The 25,183-nt window shown below is 43.9% G+C and overlaps 2 protein-coding genes across 4 annotated transcripts in view; both read left to right on the top strand.

Moving 5' to 3' along the window:
* The window catches only part of ttc28 (tetratricopeptide repeat domain 28), a 152,322-nt gene extending 146,709 nt beyond the window's left edge, over positions 1 to 5,613 (top strand). For 2 of the 3 annotated variants that reach the window (XM_018753462.2, XM_029252745.1), the window contains 5 exons: positions 117 to 193; positions 1,114 to 1,137; positions 1,774 to 1,903; positions 2,005 to 2,112; positions 3,316 to 5,613. In XM_018753462.2, the coding sequence (XP_018608978.2) occupies positions 117 to 193; positions 1,114 to 1,137; positions 1,774 to 1,903; positions 2,005 to 2,112; positions 3,316 to 4,946 (1,970 nt within the window). In that variant the 3' untranslated portion in view covers positions 4,947 to 5,613. The remainder of the gene's footprint in view (positions 1 to 116; positions 194 to 1,113; positions 1,138 to 1,773; positions 1,904 to 2,004; positions 2,113 to 3,315) is intronic. The other variant, XM_029252744.1, reaches the window with a different exon arrangement.
* Positions 5,614 to 9,628: 4,015 nt separating this feature from the next.
* On the top strand, positions 9,629 to 24,149 carry pitpnb (phosphatidylinositol transfer protein, beta). The gene is made up of 12 exons (XM_018754143.2): positions 9,629 to 9,703; positions 13,686 to 13,716; positions 15,865 to 16,010; positions 16,648 to 16,739; positions 17,147 to 17,154; positions 17,757 to 17,831; positions 17,938 to 18,021; positions 18,732 to 18,809; positions 18,920 to 19,030; positions 19,252 to 19,374; positions 20,748 to 20,826; positions 22,484 to 24,149. Exons 1-11 carry the CDS (start codon positions 9,684 to 9,686, stop codon positions 20,793 to 20,795), a joined length of 816 nt encoding a protein of 271 aa, XP_018609659.1. The 5' UTR covers positions 9,629 to 9,683; the 3' UTR covers positions 20,796 to 20,826; positions 22,484 to 24,149.
* The last annotated feature ends 1,034 nt before the right edge of the window (positions 24,150 to 25,183 follow it).

Genomic DNA, 25,183 nt, shown 5'->3' with positions numbered 1-25,183 from the left:
CAATATACTACCCTTACACCGTGACAGGTGTATGACCAGTGTAATTTAGTATATGGATGAGGTTTTTTTGCGTGGACCTTCTGTCATACACCCCCCCGTGCTCTTTTCTCCCCTAGGATTGCCGCCTCCTGCGCTTCAGGCCCTGTGCAAACTCATTACGGCATCTGAGACGGGGGAGCAACTCATCAACAGGGTAAGCCCTGGGGTCCCGGTGGAACCACCGATCGCACAGAACCGTCTCACATACGGCGTTGCCATAGTGACACGGTAGGGCGCCACAGGAAGCCGGAATGGTATAAAAAGAGATCGCAAGAAGAAATTCATTTTGTGGAAGTATAATTAACATCTTTACAAAAGTCAGCCTCACGTCCGCTGTTAGTGGAAAACAGTTGATCTTAAAGGTATCGCAAACATTTTCAGGCCAATGCACATCAGCTCAAGGGTGAGGTTGGTTGTAATAATCTCTACGAGAAGTTGTGAGCTGTAGGATCAGGGTCCAGAGGGTTACATATGTCATAATTTAATCCCGAGAACAACTGCGGTGGTACACTTGAAGGTCAGTCGTGAAATAGCTGGATAAGATTTCCCCAAAACAGACAATGGAATTAATTTCTTCGCTCTTCATCACTTCACACAATGCTGCCAGCTGGCTCGGAAATAACCATCGTCACGAGATGCTTTGTAACCTGTTGCTCGCAGAATACAAGGAACAAAGGGATGTTCGATGAGCCGTAGAAACCACGGTTTCAGTATTTCCAAACCTGACCGGTGATTCCTTTTCTGAGAGCTTCAGAAGAAAGCGAGACAGTAAGACTTGGGAGGCTCACTGAGAAATACACTGATTCATGTAGACAAATTCTCACTTGTATGGTGTGGACGATGGCGCTCTGTCCTGCGAGAATGCGTGTCGCTTTAGTTCCGCTCTTCTCTGTTACTCTTGTATTCTATTTATTCTTCTAATGCGTTGTGTTCCGTAATGAGTGGGTTGTGTGTTTTACGCTGTGTTTGCTTTGGCCGCCTCCCTAATGGCTGCTCTATAATGATTGTTCTGATCGGCCCTCGCTTGGCACTAAAATCTCTCTCTTCTTCTCCCCGCTAACCCACCACATGAAGGCGGTTAAAAACATGGTGGGCATGGTAAGTCTCGTGTCAACAAGAGCTCGATGAATCTCCGATCGGCACCAACAATTTATTTTACAGACGGCCTGAAAAATAGAAAACAGTTAAGAGTCTGTGGGGTTGAATAGTGTTTGTCGTGTGTTTACTGTCAGAAAGCGTGACTGGAACCTCTCGGCATTTATCTGCGAGTCGCCAAGTCCTGGTGACCAGCTGGGCTGAGGTTGTTCCTTTGATTCAGAGGTCGAAATCCTCTGAGTGGCAGCTCAGGATGGACTTTTTTTCTTAAGGAGCTTGGCTGTACAAAGGCCACGCAGTCCCAGGGAGCTAATCCGTCCACAAGACCCATGTTTGTTTGTAAATTGCTGTAATGGAATGGCGCTTACGCCATGTCATACGGAAGTTGTCCTCATGAGCCTGGAAAACACAGATGCACATTCCCAGCACTGACAGCTACCTGCCAAAAAAGGGAGTAGCTGGAAAAAACTTCAAGTGCTCAGGGGAACGGTAACCATGCACGCATCCCTCAGTTTTGGGGAGGAAAAAATTTAACCTTTAACCTTTGGTTGACTCACATTGAGTCCTTCGGGGTCCTTTGACCCTCACACACACACACATCCCAGTTCGGTGGACATAATGACTCTGTCTCTCTCACAGCTCCACCAGGTGTTAGTCCAGCTGCAGACAGGAGAGAAGGAGCAGGATTTCTGCTCAGCACCCATCCAGGTGTCAATCAGCGTCCAGCTGTGGAGGCTGCCCGGCTGCCACGAGTTCCTTGCTGCATTGGGTGCGTGACGATTTCACACAGCCGGTTGGGACACTTAATTTCGGACATGTGGCTTTGCAGTTTGAGTGATCCCTGTGCTTCTGTCACTTTCTTGCTCCCAGGGTTTGACCTGTGTGAAGTGGGCCAGGAGGAGGTGGTCCTGAAGACTGGCAAGCAGGCCAATCGCCGCACCATGCATTTTGCCCTGCAGTCCTTGCTAGCGCTCTTTGGTAAGACCCCAGTGCTTTGTTTCCCGGTTTCCATCTCCCTTCAGTCTCCGTCTCAGAGGTACTTGTTACAAGTTTCCCTGTGATGGTGCCTCTGCAAAGAGTGCACTTACTCTGTAGTGGCATAACTATATAGATATCCCTCGATTTACAAATTCTCTTTATCCAAAATTTTTGAATAACTGCTGATATCTCACACACACACACACACACACACACACACACACACACACACACACACACACTGACTGAAACCGCTTGTCCTAAGCGGGGTCGCGGCAAGCCGGAGCCTAACCCAGCAACACAGGGCGCAAGGCTGGATGGGGAGGGAACACACCCAGGACGGGACGCCAGTCCGTTGCAAGGCAACCCAAGCGGGACTCAAACCCAAGACGCGCCAGAGAATGGGATCCAGCCAAACCCGCTGCGCCACCACGCCCCTTTGCTGATATCTAATTTTCAATTTAAAGAACAAAAAGATCAGTATAACGAAATGTATCCGAAGCACGTCCAAAAATATTTGATGCGTGCGGAAAAGTGGAAGTGCGGTAATGCACTGTAGTCGGTCTATCTACATCCAGATCGCTTCATCTCTTGCTGTGTTAGGAATGTAAGAGTGTTGCTTTAAGAGAGTGAGGCATTATGGGAAATGTATGAAATTCCACAGGAGGGCCGATCAGCCGTATTGGGAGTGTTATTTAATTGAATGACTGTGGAGACAGCAGCGCAATTAGCAGGGAAAAGTTTCGCTGATGGGTTTTCGGATATGATGCGTATTTTGTCAGCAGTGCACATTTTTAGAACGTTGTTTATAAAGGCATTCTCGGTGGATCAATGCTTGTTTTGTTTCTCATCCTGCGGAGAACTGATCAATTAAAAAGAAAAGTGGGAATTACTAGTAAGTATGTAAATCCATGTGTTTTATAATGTGCTGAAATCATAGGTTGACAGTTATGTAGACGATTTACAGTGTTCTAGTGGTGTTTGGGAAAATATTTTGGGGATTTTGGATCAACTGAGAATGTGTTATTTTTCTCCATTTGAAATAATGGGAAGTAGGCTTTCGGTGTCCGAAATTTTGATATCCGCACTATTTTCAAGAACTGATTAACTTTGTATATTGAGGGACGTCTGTATTACATCACCTCTCCTTCCAGCTCTTGGTCTCATCATCTCCCGATTTCCTCTGCTTCTGTCTCCTCCCAGATTCCACCGAGGTGCCCAAACGCCTCAGCCTGGACAGCTCTTCCTCACTGGAGTCCCTGGCCTCAGCTCAGTCTGTCTCTAACCAGCTACCCCTGGGATACCCCAACCCACCCTTCTCCCCACCCTGCCCTGACAGCCTGGCCTCCGATGCCATCTCTGTCTATAGCTTGAGTTCTGTGGCCTCATCCCTGAGTTTTGTGTCCAAATCAGAGAGTGCCAGCGACTTTCTGGCCCAGCGCTCCCGGCAGCAGGAGCTGGAACGACACCGTGGCTGGGCAGGACACTTTAGTTCACTCAGGCACACAGGTGTCCCGCGCAGTCGCTCCTCCCCGCATGAGGGCCGTGAAGAGGATGAGTACCAGGGTTTCTCCATCATCAGCAGCGAACCGCTGGGCGGCCACTGCGACACCCTGCCCCTTCCAGCAAAGCACCGGCAGTCCCGTGGCCGGGGGGCTGGCCGGGGCGGCGAGCACCGCTACGGGGCTTCCGTCTCCTCACGGGGCAGCATGAGCACACCCACTTCACCCATCAAGACTGCACTGGTGCCAAGTCCTAGCTCACCTTTCCAGAAGGTGGGCAAAGTGAACAGCTCAGACACAGGTGAGTCGGATCAGTCCAGCACAGAGACGGACAGCACGGTCAAATCCCAAGAGGAGAAGACAGCAGGGGCCCCGCTAGACCCCCAAGAGCTGGCAAAGAAGATTCTGGAAGAGACGCAGAGTCACCTGCAGGCAGTGGAAAACCTCCAAAGGACGAGTGGGCTGGCCAGCGAGGGTAATGCCCTCAGAGCTGGACATACCCCGAGCCCCACCGGAGCCTCTGCCTTTCGTTCCTCAGAGACCAGTGCCTTCAGTCGGCCAAACAGTGGCACCGGCACAAAGGCCCAGTCGCCCACATTCCCCAGCCGCCCTAAGCCTCCGTCCCGCACCTCCTCCCTTCAGAAGGTAAGCTCGGGCTACAGCAGCCCCGCCACCTCGGACACGTCCCTGAAGGAGGGTGGTCATTCCTCCCCCACGTTGGATACCCAGGCCCAGTTCAAGCTCAAGTACCCCAGCTCTCCCTACAGTGGCCACATCTCACGCTCCCCCAGCAACATTTCGCCTAGCTCTGGCCATCAGTCGCCTGGCGGTAGCGCTCCTTCTCCGGCCCTCTCCTACTCTTCCACGGGCTCCACCCGATCCAGCCCGGCCAATGCCCCTGACCTCGATCGGCTCAAGCTGGCTGCCATTGATGAGAAGGTGCAGGCCATTCACAACCTGAAGACCTTCTGGGCCAGCACCGGCCATCAACAGGGCCAGCACTCGGGTCCTGTTCGGGCCTTCCGTACCGGAGGCGCAGCTGTGGGTGCAGCCAGGAGGGACGTCCTTGGCCTCCTCAACCTTTCCCCACGCCACAACAAGCCGGGCAGGGCAGCCGACAGCATGGAGCTACAGCAGCTGGGCCTGCAGTCACTCGAGAGAAGCTCAAAAAACCCACCTAACGGTCACCACATGACCGACCCCAGGAACACAACTGCCTCACCTGCCACTTCCATCAGAAGCAGCCCCGGAGCCTGCCCCATCAGGCTGCCTGCGGGGAACGGGTATAAATTCCTGTCACCCGGAAGATTCTTCCCCTCATCCAAATGCTGAGACTTTTAACAACCTTTTTTTTTTTTTAAACACCCAGTTTGGATGGTTTTCCTACCTTCTGGTTCCGAGTGGTACAGTTAACAGTTGGCTGTTACCTTTCAGTTGAGCGTTCTCACCGGTCATTTTTTGAAATGCTGAAAAAGACACTTCTGGCCTGTGCTTATTGACTAAGGAAGAGTTGATGTTAATGTTTTGTCGTTGAATTGTTCAGATGGACAGGGGAGCACTTGATCCCTAAGCCTCCATTCACACTGTAAAGAGTGAGAGATTGAAAACCTGACGTTGTTAGTGTCAGGAAAACTTCTGATGCCAAACAGTATTTCCTCTGGGAAAAAAAAACTTGCTGTTTGTGTAATAGAAGAAGATGCAGCTTGGACTGTTTTGTTTAATTTTATTTGATTTTGCTTTAATATAATTATTGTTATTATTGATTGTTATTGTATTATTATAGTTATTGTTTTGTAAATTAAATCCAGTGTTTTGCAATCAGTATTAAACTTTTTTATAATAGGGGAAAAAAAAACAAACAGAACCATGTAAAAATGAAAAATATTTCATATTTTTATTGAAATTGAGGAAAAAAAGGCACTTGGCCAGAAATCTTTGTGAATTGAGTGTCATTAAAGCATGGATTATCTTACTATTCTATGTTTCAATGTCTTTCTAGCACGCAGTTTTTGAAACACAAGCTTTTTCATTCAGAAACTGAAAAAGCATCAGTCATTTATCAGTAAAATGGTTTCAATAAAAATCAAAACTTTCCTCTTCTAATGGTCTTAATTCATATGTGACTGAATGGGGAGCCAATTTGTTATACAATGCCATTATTTCCTCTTTATGCCCTTAAGCCTTTAAATATTGCACTGACACCCGCTGAAACACAACACATCAAATATTTAGTAGCACTTTTAATACTAAACATGCATGTAGTTTGTCTTGCAGACATTACCATGGAAGAACTAGAATACAAAGGTGGGTCAGAGTCTTACTTCATAAATTTTAGCTTTAAATGTTGTAATTATTACTTTTTCAAGTACTTTTACTTCCAGTAATAATAGTGAAGGGGGTGCAGTGGCACAGCGGGTTTGGCCTGTGCCTGCTCTCGGGTGGTCTGGGGTTCAAGTCCCACTCGGGGTGCCCTGCGACAGACTGGCGTCCCGTCCTGGGTGTGTCCCCTCCTCCTCCAGCCTTATGCCCCGTGTTGCCGGGTTAGGCTCCAGCTCGCCGCGACCCTGCTTGGGACAAGCGGTTTCAGTGTGTGTAATAATAGTGGTTGGGTAGTTTTATAGAAAACCATATCATTCAAATAGTGCTACTGTCTTACAGCACCTGGGTGGTGGGAAAGGATGTTTGTTCAATTCCCCGCTGTGTCTGTGTGGAGTTCGCATGTCCTCCCAGTGTCTGCGTGGGTTTCCTCCCACAGTCCACAGACCAATCCACATGTACTTCAGGTGCATTGGTGACTCTAAGTGACCCATAGTGTATGAGCGACAGAGCGTGTTCCACTGATGTATGGATGAGTGACACATTGTAAGTAGAATATACAGCAGTATAAGTCACCTTGGTGAAGAGGTGCAGGCTAATAACACTTCATAGTGTTCAAAGGAAATTACTTTTGAGAAAAGCATCTGCTAAATGAAGTAACAAACATAAATCTTACAATACAATGGTCTCAAAACATCTCTTTTGGACCTGCTTCTCTATTGATTTTCTATCTGCTCCATAACCTTTCACTTCAGAGAAAAGTGTGTCTGCTAAATGCATAAATGTGCATGTAAACAAGCACTACTGCAAGTTAAAATAATTGAGCAGCTTGTAGAAAGACATTTCAGTTTCATCTCCAACTCGCACCCTTAATAATTTAATTCCATCGTTTTCATTTTGTACTGACAACCTACTTGCCCCCAGTAACAGTGATACGAAAACAGAAGGCCGGTAAACCTTCATCATCAGAAACCCGGAATGAAAAATCTGCATGGTGTCTACAGAAAATTAGGCACTGTGCCACTGAGTGGCTTCTCCAGTTATTTGAAAAAATATTTGCAGACATTTTTCTGCAAACTATGACAAAATACGTAATTTAAAAAGGCATTTCAAATTTATTAAAGCATTAAGAACAGTAATTTCAGTCTCAAACAGCAATGCTGAGCTGACATTTCTTTTTAAATTGTACACGTACTCTCAGCTCTCATATAATACGTCCTGTACAATGAAAAAGCACTAAGATGTCTAGTATGTAACCTTTTTTTATCTTCCATATATTCCTTTATCTGACTTTTTTTCTCTAAAGTGACTTACACTATTAAGATACTTAGATTTACCCATTTATACAGCAGAGTATTTTTAGTGGAATTGAGTGTAATTACACTTGCACCAAAGGTACAACTTTTCTGAGTTTATTTTTATTTCATTCTTTTTATTTATTTATTTATTTTTTTGGGAAAATTTCCATTTGAGCAAAAGTTCCGTGCGTTTCCGATTTCTGCCACTAGTCGGCAGTAAAGCATATTCCCTAACCCTAATCCAAACAAACAAATTTCAATAACTACCCCTCCCAAGCAGGGTTGCAGTGAGCCGGAGCCCATCCCAGAGACATTGGGTGCAAGGCTGAAGGGGTGGGGGCCACACAGTGTGGATGGGATGCCAGTCCATTGCAGGGCCACACCTGGGTGAAGGTACTGGAGCAACGGCAAGGCAAGCACCCTGCTCAAGGACACTACAGCCGGAGGCAGGGATCAAACTGGCAACCTCCAGAGCCAAAGTCAGTCGCTCCAACCACGACACCACCAGCTGCCCAAACAGATTTCAACCATTTTCTATTTTTCCATTGCTAAATCAGAAACTTTTATACGAAGCAGCAAAAAAAACAGAGGTATGTGTCCGTTATTACGCTTTTCGAAATTGAAGGTGAAAATTCTGACAGACATTTATGTGATGAACCTGTTGCTTCATTGTGGTCATATGGTACAGTCGGGTTTTCAATACTTTCTGTATCCTTTGTGTACTTCACTCTTTATCTTTTTTTTGGCACCTGAAGCGTAGAAGTAACAGGTAAAATAATGCAGCACTGTCTCACCTGTGTAGCGCAAAAGACACTGAGTAGCGGATGAGCATCGCACATCTATTTTCCCTGATTTTAAAGTACATTTTAATGTCCCTTTATGTAGATAAAAGATAACAAACTGGCATCTAGTTTGGATTGCATCCTGTTTTGCAACCGATGATTACTGAGGTCTTGCACTGACTTCAGGATGAAAACAGAATAAAGTCTTGCATCAAATTTTACTTTAATTACACAGTTGTAGATTCATCTGATGTCTTTAACAAAAAAGTCAGTCTATGAATAAACTGAGGGATTAAGATGTACCATTAAGATTGTATTAACTGTAATGTAGTGGGAGGTTTTACAAACAATTCAAAGTTACAAACAGACTTCCGATCCTAACTTCGTAAATTGGGGTACAAGTATACTTTTCTCAAGGCCATTATCGCAGGAGGGACTATATGAACTTGGGTTCTACCTTTTAGAAAGAAGATATAAACGTGACTATTAACTCAATTATTTAAAGCACATAAATAGCTTTAATAACATGAATATCTTTACACTAAATAAAGAATCTCGTTTCCGTTTTGCAACACAGCACCTCTAACTGTATTGTGTCCACTTGCTTTGCAGACAGACACTGACCTGGGGCCTACATCAGCCAGCCAAATTATCAAAATGTCTCTGCCCAGACCACAGTAATAAGTACTATTACATATGGAACAATATTGTTGCGCCCCCTGTAGTGCTGCCGCAGCAAGCAAGTGTAAGGACAAGGATTTCATAAATCATAAGTGATTTTGCCCAAAAGCCAGAAAGTAACTTCATTAACCTACCTCATTATACCAGTTCATGATATGTGAGCAGTACAGTACTACAAAACTGAAGTCTTAATTCATCTAGTTTATTCCCAATCACGGTTGTGAGCTCCCAACAAGGACTTCCCAGAATGCCCTAGGGGGAAAACCAGCATAAACACTCGGCACAACCAATGAACGTACCCACAAGCACACAATTATGTACAAGCATCACTGGACAAGTTTTTTTTTTTTTTTTTTTTTACACCGATCGCCTCAGCACCTCTACTCTACAATATGTTGATGTTGCTATGCAATAATAAAAATAACTTTCGTTTTGTTATTAAAGTACCTTAGGGGAAATATTTTTGCATGGGGCATTTTCATTAAGAAATTATGGTTATTTCACTCTCTCGCAACGGGAATTGGACTAACGGGACTGTTTCACTGAACCTTAACTTAAGTTGGCGAAGACTCAAAAGTAAAGAATTTACTTTGAGATTAAATTATTACATGTTATCTTGGTTATATATAGTTCTGGTACGCTTCAGTGAGGACTAGCCGTGTGGACTAGACTGCAGTATATGAATTCTTTTTTTTCCCCTTAAAAGGCCTAGGAAAGTTGCCAAAAGTTTGCAACTTCAAACGGCTAGGAGGAAGTGAATACCGAATCCAAACGTGTTCAGTCTCGTGAAAACTCCAGACTTCTCGAGTTGTCGCCACCCTTTCGATGATGGACAGACTTCTTACCCAATCGGTAACCTAAGTCAGAGGAGCGAGGTTGCTGGGATTCTCCTCATCTGACCAATCGCTGTCAGCCGCAGGCGGAATGGAAATGTTGCCGAAAAGTTCACGTGACGTCAGCGTCCGCGCGCAGCCGCAGCCGGTGGAGAGAAGATGGTGCTCATCAAGGAATAGTGAGTATGAGTGTTTTAATGTTGGAATCCCTCGCTTTTAACACGGACCCCTGCACTTAGTTTACAAGTCACGCTGTTTCGTTTACAAGACCCACAATTCGAGTGCCTTCACGTGTCGCTGCTCCCCGGAGAAAGCTTTAGGCGTGGCGGCAGAAAAGCTGACGAGGTAGAGTTGCTGGAGGGAGGGAGCGAGCGAGCGAGCGAGCGGCGGGCGGGATGCGACTGCTCGTTACCTGCTCGAGTCGTGTTCGCCGTGGCCTGGCGGCGCGGGACTTCCCGGACGATGGACACCCACCACTGGGTCCCCTTGGCGGCCTTGGCCGCGCGAAAGTTCCGATCTGACCGCGTTAACCCGCCGCTCTGAAATGATTAGCGACATTTCCCTTTGGGCCAGTTTCGAGTTTGGCACCGAACACGAGGGGCGGGTGTTTCCGACCTGGGGCGCAGTGTGTGAAACCGAAACACTCAACTTCATTTCTGACGAAAACTTTCAACTGACTTCGACTAAGTCAGCCGAGTGGCTTCACTCACTCAGCCTCGCGGTTCGTTCCAACTTTTTGTGTTCACTGAAACCCGGCTGGACCATCATCATCGGCCCGGGTCTACGAGCCACTACTGAAGTTGAGGGGGATAAATAGTGGTAGTAGCTCGTCATGTCATTTAATTATTTTAATTATCCTTTATCTCCCCCGCCGGGAAAGGTGGTGATGTTGCTCGTGCAGCCAGCCCTGCGAGGCTCCCGAAGCTTATTATCGTGTGTAAAGAGCAGGACTGAATTAGCCGTTGGATTAAAATGGTTAACCGGCCCGTGCTTCGTCCGTTACCCCCCTTCGTGGGCCCAGCGCCGCGCGGACCCGTTTTCGTGAAAACTGAGCGAAACCGCTGAGCGGTGGAGCCGCGCGCGCGCGCTCTGTGCACGTTCCACCTGTTGATTGCCGCCGAGTGAGTGCGCGCGCGTGCCCGCGCACTTCGGGCCGCGAGCAGCTGCTGCAGACCTGCGCGCTTGAATTCTCTCTTGAGTCGTGATCTGTACCTGTCGAGTTCAGCAGCTGCGGACTAGAATTGTTTCGCGGATCCGTTTACTGTGAGCATGAAGGGTAGTGACTTTGAGGGGATGAAGTGTGTGCGGTAAATATGTTGGTAAATTTGGTTTGCATGATGCCTCACTTTTTGTCCTTCCCAACACTGTTTCCGCTGGATGTGATTTAATAATATTCTTACCATATATCGTCTCACCTCCAAAACAATGTTTTTAAATGAGATATATATATATATATATATATACACACACATACATAAAAATTTAAGTATTCAACAAAAGGGCCCGTGCTGAAATTTCATATCCACATGGCAGTGCAGTGACCTGTAAATGTAATGTGTCACTTCTGTTAAAAACATTCTGGTGGTTTGACCCTTTACTGAGACATTCTGGCTTGTACACTTTGTCCCGGTGCTGTCTGGAAATAACCGATGGCCTTAGCTTGGAATCCCAATTTTTTTGCCAGGGCTACTTTGTATGGCGGATGTGGGAAGAAATGATGGATAGAAAACTGTCAGTACTGTTGCAGGTTCTAATGAAGTAGTAACCTCAGCTGCAACGTCTGCAGTGCAGTTATAAGCAAAACATCTGTGAGCGCATAGAAATACTTTAAAGTAACAATATTTAGTCGAACAATTTAGTTTTAATTGATGCAGAATTATAACACATCGTGCTCTAAATATTAAATTTTACTATATATTTATGTCCAATTCAGTTGCTCAGTCTGTTGTATATTGCTGTGCTATACAACTATTGTTAAACAAACCGAATGCAGTACATGTGCTAATTAGCGCACTTGTAAATAAATGATTTTGGGGGGGAAGCTGTTGGCGTGCCTATGAAAACCCCAGCCGAATGGAACATTGATCTGTTTACCAAACGTGTGTGTCTTATTTGGCAGCTCTGCAATACATGGAGGATAGGTGATGGTTTTCTTCTGGTAATACAGATGTGGTTTCCACTATTGGCCAACCAGTATTTTTTTTTTTTTTGTGCTGTGTGTTCGCGCGCCCTGCTTTAAAGTGACTGAAGGAGGAAGGAAGTGACTAAAGATAACAGCAGCTTTGAGATTTCTGTTTTTCCCCAGGGTAGGAGAGATGTTGGCTGTAGTTCCTAACAGTCTGCTTTTGTGTACTTTGTAAATCGCCTCCAAGACAGCAGTATTGATGAAGCTGTGAAAGTGTTTTGAATACATAGATTGTGCAATTTACATCAAAACTAGACAGTCAGTGAGGATTCACCATCAAAAATCCTTTTCTGTCAAAAAATTGAATTAATATATGTATGGATAATCCAGGCTTGAATGTTTTTCTTTCTTTCTCTCTCTTTTGAGGGGTAAATGTAATACTGACACCTCAGTATTGTCCATTGGGAGGATGTCACCAAGTGTGAATAAGTAGAGGTAGCCTTAGGATTATACTAGTAGCTTAAGTATGCTATCAGAATTAACACTGATCAGATGAAAGGTCATCTCTGAATACCTTGCAAGTAAAACAGCTATAGCTGTCAGAATCCGATTCATAAGCAGCAGAGTTGTCTTTATGTGAATGTTTGAGTGCTTCCTGTCCTGTCAGTCTTCCTTTCTTAGCCAAAGACCTTGTCCTCATGCGGGGAAAAAGGCATTTGATGTTAAGATGTGATGTATAAACAGTTCAAAACAAAATACAAATAATTGCTACAAAGTCATGAAGACTATATTTAGAACAAGTTTATAGTTAGAATTCTTTCCAGTTTTCTAAACAATAGGAGGAATTTTCTGTGACAGTGCCTCAAAGCTGCTTTTTATGCTGAAGTATACTGTGCATTAGTTTGAAGTTTTGTTGAGGATCAGTGGAAATCATGTCTTTCTTCCGACGCAGATTTTTTTTTTCCTCTGATATCCCCCACACTACTCCGTTCAGTGGACCGCCAACCCTCATCCTGTCAAACTCTTCTTAGGTGCTTTTACAAGAAGGCTATTCTGTGACAGTTGTCTGTTCTCATTGCCAGTGCCTTAAACTCCTGTGACAGTTCACACTGAGTTAGTCTTTCGATGCATTACCAAGTGACTGGTAAGTCTGCGGTGTAGGGTTTTGTTGATGGTAGCCACAAGCTCGGCTACATTCCCATCGTGCGTTCTAGTTAGAGTATATGCATTCTTTGGTTTCCTCCTCTTGCAGTTCAGTAACTGTTACATCATTTACCATTCCCAAATAAGTGTACATGTACAGCTTTTCGGAAAGTTAGATGCTGTTTTCAGGTTGTTGGACCACTGAAGGCATGATATGAGCAACCAAATGATGTTACATTTTGAACAAACACTAAAAGGTCAGTGTTCGTTGTTTCCAGTGTTTTTGGGCAGGCTTGACTAGGCAATATTGCTCATAGGCTGCTGGAATTTTTCCCCCCCTTCCACATCTCATGCTGCTTATGGAGGCATTCTGAGGCGTTGTCTGGCACTTGCGCCTGCTGTAACCTGCGGTTATGCAGTGCCAGTCGTAGAATCAGGAAGTGGGCGGCTCCCCAGTTAGCCCAAGAAAGTTGCTCTTTGCCGCAAGGGTGTGAACAGTAGAGAGGGAAGGAGGAGTCCTGGAGTGGTGGGCTGTAGCAGGGTGAAGCATAGTGTAATGTCCCAAATTTGGTCATTGGTGTTCATGCCTGGGTCTCAGAGGTTCCATTGCCTAGAGGACGGTGCCCCCCCCCCCCCCCCCCCCGATTCTGCTCTCATACCCTTTTTCCCTTGTTACCTAGAATGGTGAACTACTTTGGGAAAGGGGTTCAGCTCTGTTATGGATTTCTTCATTAATTTATGTGCCTGAAAGCACTTCATGTTCAGTGTTCTCTTTAGTGTAAAAGTGGAATTGTAAATATGTATTTCCCACAACTTTTGAGCATGAAACATTTGGGTCGTTTTTTTCTTTCGTGATGTTCAGTGACTTGACTCTGATCCCTTTTCTTTTGCAGCCGTGTGGTCTTACCCTGCTCAGTGGAAGAGGTGAGTTCCTGTTTTGTCCCTCTTCTGCCTTCACTACTGACTGGACATCACTTCCTGCCATCTCTGAGCTAAGATGACACCAAAAGGATATTGAGTTGTGTAATACACCTTAGTTCCTCCAACTGGTATTGTTTTTATATAATGCACATTAAAGAATTAAACAGCTGATGGTTGTCTTCTATCCACTAGTACCAATGTATTTTTGTACTGAATCATTTTAGGTCAAGCACTTTGTTCAGTGTTACAACAGAAGTATAATTTTTCACTAGCAGCCCTCAAGTCAGTCTATGTGAAAATAATTGCAACAGTGTCTTCTGATGCAGTAGCATGTGACTTTTTGACTGGTTTAACCTGTAAACCTACACTTCCTATGAGCATAAAGACCACAGTGTGAGAGTGGGGACCTTAGGTTGCACGTTAGAATGAGCTGCTTGCCCTATAAGCCACCTACCCCCAGCAGCCATCAAAATATGCAAATTTTTCCTGTTCCCTGAGCTCCAGATTCACTGGACACTTCACAGATGGTTGATCAGCAGTCATTTCTGTTGTTTTCTCCAACTCTCTTCTGTTTGGGAAAGTCCATTACTGTATTAGTAAGAGCTGCTAGACTGCAATCACCTTGTCTACTACAGGGAGAATAAATAAATTTGAAAACTCTTGAAAGTGCATATGGAAACTCAATCGTGAAGTAGGATTTTCATGACATCAATGAAGCCTTTGCTGCTGCACAGTAGAGATAATCTGCAGACATTTCTTCATACTGTATTTAAAATTTTGACATATAAACTCTGAATTGTTCTTTTAAGCCTTTAAATGTAGCAAATCCTGAAATCTTTTTTTAAAGAAAAATTAAGCTCTATTACGCTATGGTTTCTGATTGTCTTTGCAGTATTTCAGGAAAGCCTCTTTGTAAGAAATTAATCTGCCTGAAATTGCCATTTTCATGATGTCATCACCTTGTTGTTAATCTGGTTTGTTTAGACCAAAAGTACCACTAAATTCATGCTGTGGTATTTTTCTGGTAACATTTGATCCCCAGAGTTCTCTGGATTAAGTCCAGTATTTAATACTTTCATTGTTACCTTGTGCTCTGCCTAATGTACTTCAGTGGATACATGACTATTTAAATAGACCCAAAATAGATGTGTTTTTGTAGCAAATACTTTTTGCAAATGATTTGCGAAAACCTTGCTTGTGGAAAAGTGACATCTGCAGGAAGGGCATGAGAATTTGAATTCTGGACAGGCAGAAAGGGGGGGAGAGAGGGAGAATGCTGTCACCAAATGTGGTTCAACACTGTGGATGAAAAAAGGATAAACAGACTAAAAGCAAGCAGGATTTTTGTATCATTATCAGTATATGAGGTTATTCAAATGAAATAATTTACACATGGGCAATTACAGATGAACAGAAATTCCCACATGTGACCGTTTCTCCCTATTGGTTGAAGTGCTGTTGTCCGTGAACCAATTGGAAAGCGGCTGTATGTGGAGAACTTGAGCTGGGGCAGTGAGGTCAGGAGAGAAGGCTGAGAACAGCTTAAAAGGCAGGAAAAGCTCATCCTGTAGAAGCTTTCTTTGTGAGGGTACGGCTGCTGCACGTGCAAGACAAACAAGTGTGTCTAATTTGTACGTGTGTGTCTGTACACTGTCCTCTCTCAGTGTAGTAAGGCTATGACACGTGCAATTGCAGAAGGTACTGTAGGCCAGTTGTTGCTTGTGACCATGGGGGGGGCGGGGAAGTGAAGTGAAGTGGTGGTACCGGGCAATGCTGGCCCTCTGTTATTGCTGTCAGACAAAGCTGGACCTTGTCAGACTGTGTTGAACCCCCCAGCAATGTTTCCACAATGCCAATAATCTAATTAGGCCCTCAGTCTCTGCATTTGTCAGTGTGTGCCTCTAGTCCGTCACAGTGTCAAGGCAAGCCTGCATATGTTTCACTGCAGTGCACATATATAATTAATTATGGATGAACAGGAACCCTGACTCGTGATCTCCAAAGCAATTTGGCAAGAAGCCTGGAACCAAGAATTGGCCATTCTTTGCCCACATTTGTATTAAAAAAGTGTAACTGGTGAAATGATGGAGAATGATGGAAAGAAACAGGAAAAAATGTTGATAGTACCTTGTATCATATGCTGTTTGGCAGTACCAAGTTGGGCAGCTGTACTCTGTAGCGGAGGCCAGCAAGAATGAGACGGGCGGAGGAGAGGGCATTGAGGTGCTGAAGAACGAGCCATACGAGAAGGAGGGAGAGAAGGGGCAATACACACACAAGATTTATCACTTGAAGAGGTGAGCACAGCCAGATAGGGTCATGTGTTTACTATGCCTGCTAACTTCAAACACTTCAAGTTACCATTGCTTATTGGTTGTTCAGCATCGCAAATGTTGTGTCTAAGGTGCATCAGCATGCCCTGGGGCGTTCGTTTTAAAACATTTCTCCTGGTATTAGAGATCCTAGACAAATTGACTTTTTGTATCACAAGAGTCAAATTCTCCTGTCTGAATATGCCTCCTATTACCTTTGCAATGATGCATTGCAATAGTTTTGTTTGATGAATGACTGTCTGCAGTGTCTGTAGTTGTACAGACCAAAGTAACTATAAAGGTTTTTTTATTGCCAGACCCATTAATGACCCATTATTAAAGACCCATAAACTCAAAAAGTTACTTTAACTGATTTTTGTAGCACGCACTTTCACATGGCTGCTACTTCTTGCCTAGTTCATCATAGATCATCTAAATTCAGATGACAATGTAAAAAATAGTTGAATAAATTCGAAATGTTTGACAGTAAAGCTTGAATCTTAAGTCCATGCCCTTGTGAATAAGTGCTTACGTATGTCACCTAAAGATAGTATGTGGTTCATTTGTTTAATCCAGCAGTGACTGTTGACTGACGTGGGCTCTGGTGTGTTTCTCAATGCAGTAAAGTTCCTGGGTTTGTAAAGATGATTGCACCAGAGGGGGCTCTGGTGTTCCACGAGAAAGCCTGGAATGCCTACCCGTATTGCCGAACCAGTGAGTCCTGCCCCCAGCTCTGCCGCACATCTTGCCTAACCTTGTGTGGCTTCATCCAAACCTGTGCCCATTCCTTCGTGCAATGTTCTGGCCAGGCCTTCTTCCAGCACTGCCCTCATCCATCAGTGCCTCCTTCATCCCACCCTGCCCATTGCAAGTCTTACCAAGTCCTCCCCAACCCTCCTATTCCTCCTGTGACTGATGTTGAAATTGATACCATAACATGTCTAGTGAAGTGGTGATGCATACCTCCCTGAGTTCTTTTGTATATTTTTACTTGCATTATAAGACACTAGTCTCACGTTATGTATATTACACATATTGTAAACATGTGTCTACATTGATCAACTGATCTTCCACCCCATTTTCCCTCTCTTTTCCTGCTGTACCGTCTTCGTTGACTACAGTTGTGACGGTGAGTTGCTGGTTCATTAACCACCTTTTACTACATACACAGCAAAGCTGTGAGTACATTAACGTGTGTTACATACCATTTTAGACAAATTTTCTGAATGCAGTGAAAGTGATTTCTATGCCTTCAGTCTGTAACAGTGATGCAACCAGTGGAACAACTTCTCTGCCATTTGCTCCAAATCCTTAATTGCTTAATTGGATGAATGTTGAGGCTCAAGTAGGCCAGAGGTCAATGCGTTGGAGGCATTCAGATCTGTGTGTGGATTTATTTTCATAGACACGTACAGAGGGCTTTCCAGGAAAAGTTAGTCTTCCAGTAGGCACAGGGACCCCTCATGGTAGCTGTTTGGTATGTTGGACCATAATTTATGACATCTAGACGCAGTCCCAGATTATAACTGTTTCAGACTTTTGTCCCAAATCAGTTTATCTGTTCAATGTTGCAGTTTCAACACTATTCTCAGTTCCAGAATCACTAAGGTTAGTTCCTGTATGCTTAGCTCCTGTAGAAATTGTTTGAATCTTAGGTAAACTAGAGACTGGGCTCCTGTACACTAGGCAAAAAATGTTGTATGACTGCTGATTTTTGCCATCTCCTTTCAGAATGAGTATATGAAAGATGATTTCTTCATTAAGATTGAGACGTGGCATAAACCAGACCTGGGGACACTAGAGAATGTAAGTGATACTTTCCATCCGATTGGCCTATTCTTTTTATCTCCCTACTTTGAACTTGTAGCTTGCCTCCATCTGTGACCGAATCCTGAATTCTCTGATTTTTCAGGTTCATGAACTTGACCCAACCACATGGAAAACGGTGGAGGTGGTACCCATTGACATAGCAGATAGAGAGCAAGTGGCACCTGGTGTGAGTTCATCTGCTCTCCCCTTTTTTAAGCTGCATTTCAGCATTATCCTGTGGTGTTATTTTAATTTTGGCCTGTAGACAAGGTGCTGTTGATACTGATTTGCCTTTGTTGCCATCAGGAGTCTGGCCTGTGCCCTTTAGTTTCATGTACCACAGTCAGTTACATGACCTAAGAAAATAGATTTTATATGCAGGAATATACAGTGCCAGTTTTATGAATTCTTTCATAATATTATAAATGAGTCGGCTATGTTGGTGGACATAAGAATCTGCATATTGAAGCTCCTTTAGTTCCCCATTTCATTCATAGATTTATGGGTTTAAAAAAAAAAACTGGCAAAAATTTCTGCTTTGTAAATCATTGCAAAGTCTTGTTGCGTGTTCCTGGGATTTCTGTCAAAATGTCAGCATATGCTGTTGAGGTGTTGCAGAACCATGCTGGCTTGGTGTGTCTCAGTAGATTTTTGATAGAACTTTAACTGCGTAAGTGGATCAGTTATGAGAGCAACTTAATCTACTTGGCCATCTGTGTAGGGTATTTAATGCTAGATTTAAGATATTTAGGAAATCATCCAGGAGCAAGCTTAGTTACGGAATTGTATGCATTTTGTTGGTCCCAACACTTTGTTGAATCAATGGAAAAAATTTTAATTAGGTCATGTAGTCCTTTGCATGGGGATGACCACGCTCTTTGAATACCTTTCCTGCAGGACTACAAGCCGGAAGAGGACCCTGCCTTGTTCCAGTCTGTGAAAACTGGCCGGGGGCCTCTGGGTCCCAACTGGAAGGTGATATCATGAGTGCCATACGAGTGCGTGTACATTAATGTACGTGTACATGCATTGACATGACTCTTACATATTTGCACTCTTCTGTGATTGTGTGCATACTTAAATAGAACGAGCTGCTCGCAAAGACAGACTGCCCACGCATGTGTGCCTACAAACTGGTCACCGTCAAGTTCAAGTGGTGGGGCTTGCAAAGCAAGGTGGAGAACTTCATCCACAGGGTGAGTAGCTCACATGGCTTTTCTTAGACTATATATTTGGCTTGTTTAGCTACTTCTGAACTGCCTCCAGTTTCCCTGTGATATTATATTGATTGGTTTGCAAATAGAATGCAGATGTATTTTAATGAAGTAATTGAGGAGGGTTTTAAAGCCTCCCTAGTGGCCAGATTGGTGTCAGTTTGTGGTGAGTGCAGCGCATGTCATCTCCTACCACATGACAGCAAGAGAAGAGGATCTTCACCAACTTCCACCGCCAGCTCTTCTGCTGGATTGATAGCTGGATAGAGCTCACCATGGAGGACATCAGGCGAATGGAGGATGAGACGCAGCGTGAGCTGGAGGAGGTAAGCGCACTGTAGCCTTTAACAAAGTCTCAAACAAATGAGAAATATGAGAATTTTGCTGAACAGATAGCCTTTCACTTTCTGTGAATGGGCTACTGAAAGAAGTGGAACAAGTAATTTTATCAAATAATGCTTAGTATATCCTATCAAATGCTTTTCCTTGTCCAGAAGGTAACACCATTTGTTCTTTCTTTATGGAACTTCTGGGAAATGTTTTCCTCCTTCAATATTCAGCATGCTGTTGTCACAGCTCAGCTTCTCACACTGTGCTCAGTTAGTCATTAGCATTCCTCACCCTTACAGCCACCAAGTTATACTATTGATCTTAAAGTTACTTTCCCTTTCAGGGGTCTGTAGCTGTTGGATGTTCAAATGAGGCACTCAAAGCTTCCACCTTTCTGACAATGTCAGCATGTGGAAATCACATAATTCCACACTGCACACAGAAAAAATATTTATGGCCATTGTATTTATGCCTTAAAACAGACCTGGCTACTCTAACACTACTCTGGCCCCCCCCTATGTACAGAGTGAAACTTGCATGCTTTTTACCCTATTCTCTAGTGTCGTGATTCTGCAGAAGAGCAGTGGGTTTGCATTTGGGACCGGGTTTGGCTCACTTCCTGCTTTCACTGAAAGGGGATACAGCTGTGTTGGGTTGACTTTTCAAAAGCCCCACAGATTTTGGCATGCATTTTGATCATGTCAGACCTCATCCAAGTGATTCTTCTGTTTTGCTCTGGAAATATTTAAAAATGCTGTCTCTCTCCCCCCCCCCCGGGTTTCATTATAAGCAATCCCTCTCTCCCCGACTTGTCACCAAAATAGCCTGGCCCTGCAAAATTGGTGCTTTTCCAATGTAACCTTATTGCCAACACATTTCAGCTTATAATTGTTTCTGAATGTGTGCTGCACTTAATTTTGTTTTTTGATGATATATATAAAGCATGTAAAGATTAACCAAACAGTGAAATGAAAACAGCCCCATTTAAAGGAATTGGTATGTTTTGTCCACCAAACTTGGTAATTCTCTGTTTGGCCAAAACATGTTTCAGCTGTATGTATGTGTATTCATGTATGTATGATATCCTGACTGTTAATGACATCACTCAACTGTTTACAAATTTAGTGAAACTGAATCAGCTTGAAAGGGACCTGTAAGTGCAAACTCAATGACTTAAGATGACCTTAACTGTGTGCCCCCCTCCCTCCATGTACCCTCCATTTGTACTGTGATAATGACTAACATATGGCCTGGCAGGATGTGGACTGGGCCAGGCCTCATCCCTGGATGGTCCCTTGCTGAACTGATCGTTACTAACCCCACCTGCCTCCTGCTGATTGGCCCATTGACCCTTTTATTTTGCATCTAGATGCGTCAGAAGGGCTCCGTGAGGGGCACGACGGCCACAGAAGAATAGCTACAGCCAGTATAGGTCAGAGGCAGGCTGAGTAAGTCCCACAGGGGGAAAGTGGAGCTGTGTCCCTGCTGATGGACCACCCATCTCCCCTTCATGGCTCACCCGACCTCTGCCATACATGTCTCTGTTCTCTCTGAAAGTCTTCATGAATGTGCTGCCACACTGCTTCCACCTATGCTGGATTCTTGTCGGTAGGGAATCCTGGTATCTGTTCTATAGCTAGAGCTGTGTACGCACCAGTTAATCATGAATATTCTTTATGCATGCAAGTGGTGCTCTTACCACTGCCCAGGTGTTCTCACAAATTGGGCAGAAAGGATAAACAATAGGTGGATGCTTGGTCCCCCTCACAGAAAATTTCAAAGGCCGTTGGAATACCAGATGGCCACCCACTGTTCTGAAATGTTGGGTCAGGTGATGCAACTGCTTTTTATTTTGAAGTAAAACATAATTGAACGATAACTGAACTTTCAGGTGACTGCAGGGAGGTTTTAAACTTGCAGTTTTATAAAGCATAATGTCTACTCTGGAATACCCCCATCTCTCTGGATCAGCCCAGTGGAAGCAGGGTGTGCTGTGCTGTTAGGTCCATGGTCCCTCCTCTTCTCTTGCCAGTCCTCATGGATGCTGCCACTTTCAAATGTGCCATAAAACTGTATATCTGTGTGTGAGGTTTTTTCCTTCCATTTTCCGGTGTGTCAGCTCAAATTGGCTGTTCTGCTTTCTTAGCTTCAACGTTACAAGCAGATGATGGGAGACAGGATGTGACCCACTGTCAGAGGTGTAACATGCTTCTATAGCTTCCACTCATCACATTTCCACTAATTGCAGCCCTTGGAAGTATTCTTCTCCAAATTTTGGAGTTTTCCCCTTTCTAGGGTTCCCAGACCAATTTAAATGCCCTGCATTTTGCAAACATGACACAACACTAGCCTGGAAGACTAGTTCTGCATGTCACTGTTGTGATTCCTGGGGATCCAGTCACAGACACATCTGTCTTGCTTCAGCCTACTTTCTGAGTAACGCCTCTAAATTGCTTTGTTGCTGCATGATGATATCTGACCCAAGAAGCAGACTTCTGCCAGCAGTTTGGGATATGATGTACTTATTCACAGCTGATGCCATCAGTCTTTAGTACCTGACCAACAGTATAATAGCAGTTGTGTCTCCAAGGATTTTAACTGGACAACCTGCTTCTGAGACACTGGGCATGAGCAGTGGGTATAAGACACTGGGGGTAGGATGTAAGCGTACCATTAACAAGGACTTGTGTGCTTGCCTGTCTGCTTACCTCACCCATTTGCCCCAACCTCTGCATGAACTCCTAACACCACCATGGCACTAAAGAAAATGAAGCCTGAGAGCTGGACCAGAGTTGAGACACACTGGATTGTGTCTTTGGGCTGGAGCCAGTCTTGCAGTTGAGAAATGGGTGGGGATGAGTGATTTGTACCTGGTGATGGTAGTGGCATTTGGGTTTTTCTTGCTGGCACCCCTGAACTGTGTGGTCAGCATTGGAAGGCAGTGGCCTTCACTGGCTGGGTAGAGTGATGCCCCCACCGCTCCCAGCATGCACGCAGACTGGCCTCTCAAAGCACAATGCCCAAGTATCGATCGTGTGGTGACACTCATTCTTGTTTTCAGTGGCTCTCACCCTGTTTTTCTTGTGCTTTCTTTCTCTCTCCCAGCTTCGCAAAACAGGTCAGGTTCGAGGCACCAGTGCTGCGAACGAACAGTAAGGCAAAACAAAACCCCTCCATGATGACACCATCGACGATGGCAACAAATCAAGTTCCAAACAGACAAAACAGTGGGCCAGTTGAGAGCTGTTTACCTCTCCTTAATTCTGGGGTTGTTACAACACATCATTAGTACTGTACCCAGCCTCAACATAATCAAGAGACATTTGCTTAATAGGAAATGTACTGGGTAAAAAAGGATCCTTTTTTACTGTGGATAATGTGGATATGCAACAAAAAAGCATGGTTTCCCTTTAAAAAAAAAAAAAAAAAAAAAAAACATGGCTATCAGTTTGTTTCAATTGGTCATTTTTGTTATTTAATATTGGCAGTTATTGGACCAATTTTGTTTATATGTTGTAGTTTAAAATCTTGTGAATTTGCTGTCAGGGCTGTTACCAGTTCTGTTTTTTTCCCCTCAAACTGTCAAACCTTCTCCTGAATTAAGTGCTAAAAAGCTTGACTTTTCACCTTTTGGGACAAAGATTGGTTCGCAAAGTTTTTTTTTTTTTTTTTTTTTTTTTTTTTAAATAATTTATAAATGCATAGTTTGTATTCATCTTTTCTTGCATTTCTATTTGTTCTACTTGGCCAGAGTGGAAGGTTTTACTTTATGTTCCACTCGCTCAGACTAACACACATGGATAAACATACACAGTGAGGGCAGTCCTGCTCAGTAGGGTTGGGCTTCATCTCCTCCAGTTGTGCACACCAGTTGTAAACTGGTTAATAGGAGCTTCTCGGACACCAGTAGTTGGAGGCAGCTAACTGTTGCAGTTTTATTTCATTAGCGGAGAAAAATGTATTTGTAAGCCACTGCTGATGTGAGTGAGGGGGAAGGGGGTGGCCAAGGACAATGTTTTGACTTCCGAGCAAACCCCTGTGAGCGCCCTACATGTTTAATTGTGCAGAGTGGGCCCACTAGCTACTCCAGTTTACCACCCGCTTAACATGTCATGCAAATGTCTGAAACCACGTTTACTAAAGTTACCTGTCACTAAGCATGGTCACTTTTTGGCTTTTGCCCTTAGTGTGCAGTCATGTCTGAGCATTACTACACTTGCCACCAACAGAGCGGTGGCTAAGACATGGACATTTATTTATTGGTCCTACTTTGCTTTTGTTTCAACATCTTGAAAGTCTGATACCAAGCCCTTTGATACAGCCTGAATTTTTTAAATCTTTTAAATTTTTAGCAGCTATTCAGTTTGAACCTTTTTATTAATTTCTGTTTGGTTGAAAACAGATTCAGTGCTACAGCAAATGGTTGCAGGCCATTTTGTCTCCCCAGTGGAAGACTGGTCTCTTTCTCTAAGCGGCCTTTCTGTTGGACAGGATAGCGATATGGAATCCCAGGCAAGGGAGACGCAAGAACTGATGAATAATTAAACAACCTGTACAGTCAATCACGATTATAACACCTTACTTGCAACGTTGACTACTGTTAATTTTTTTAAGAATGCATTTAAATGTCTTTGTTTAATCATCCGTTGAACTTCAGGGGAAATGGTAGTGAATGTATGCTATAAACTTTTTTCTTTCTGCAGCCTTGGAGCTGTAACACAAAAGGTCTAGACAATGAATTTAACAAAATATCAAATAAATTTCAACAGAATTTCTTTGTTTCCCCTTCCCAATTAATGTTTTTGATTTCAGTGAGAAATTGACTCTGCTCTTGAATGTAGGGACATAATGGGTTTGTTTCCCCTTTAAACGCTTTTTTGCCTCGATTGTATTTTGTACGGCACCTCAACTCACACTCCATTGCTGTGTTGTCTTGATTCCTTCTGATGGTTTCTAAGAACAACACTTAAGTAAAATCTTATTAAAAACACTTTATACAGTCTACTGTGTAGGAGGGGCTCAGCTGGAGCAGTTACTGTAGTTAGTTGACTGCACACTCCTTGGTTAAACATTTACTCTGTATACGGTATTCTGTACTGTAACTCACTGCCATGTCTGAATATCAGACCAAAGTAATTACTACATTTCCAGATGCAGATGTGAAAGAATATTTATCACCTCAGGGTGTAGAATACTATATTTTTTTGATTTTCACCATAAATGTAGCTTTTCCCTCAACTACACTGTTAACAAGAGATGCAATGTAAGTTACAAGGTTTTCTGAACAGACAAGGTCCCCCTCCAAAGATGTCCCCTGGCATTGAATGTTGTGTGCTGATTAGAGGAGATGTAGTGGTTGAAGCTGGTAGGATGAGGGATAATGACAGCCTTGTTATCTGAAGGTTGCTGGGTTGAGCCCCACTCTTCTCTGCTGCTGTTTGACATTTGAACAAGGTTCACTACATGTTCTTATGCATAAACGGAGAAGCCTTTGTCAGTTTGTGTAAAAGTTTTAGCTATGTTACAAACTGATAGAAACGTGTGACCAGGACAGGTCGCACCACTAGGACTGTGTGATTTAATGCAGTGATGGGACATGGTGTCTCCAGTAGCAGTGCTTCACAGTTTCAAGAACTTCATGTGTCCTGCCTGGGGTTGCTGTTTTTCTCAAAGTGATGTGTGCTGGAGTTGAACTAGGAGAAAGTAATAGTTTAACATGGTCAAAGCAGTAGGTAACCTGCATCTTCCTAGAAGATGCAGTATCTGAGATTTGTACTTGCACATTGGTTTTATGCCCCCCTTAAA

The sequence above is a fragment of the Scleropages formosus genome, chromosome 6, assembly GCF_900964775.1.
Source record: "Scleropages formosus chromosome 6, fSclFor1.1, whole genome shotgun sequence".
NCBI classification, from domain to species: domain Eukaryota; kingdom Metazoa; phylum Chordata; class Actinopteri; order Osteoglossiformes; family Osteoglossidae; genus Scleropages; species Scleropages formosus.
The sequence above is the reverse complement of the archived record's forward strand: the minus strand, read 5'-3'. Positions and strand labels throughout refer to the sequence as shown.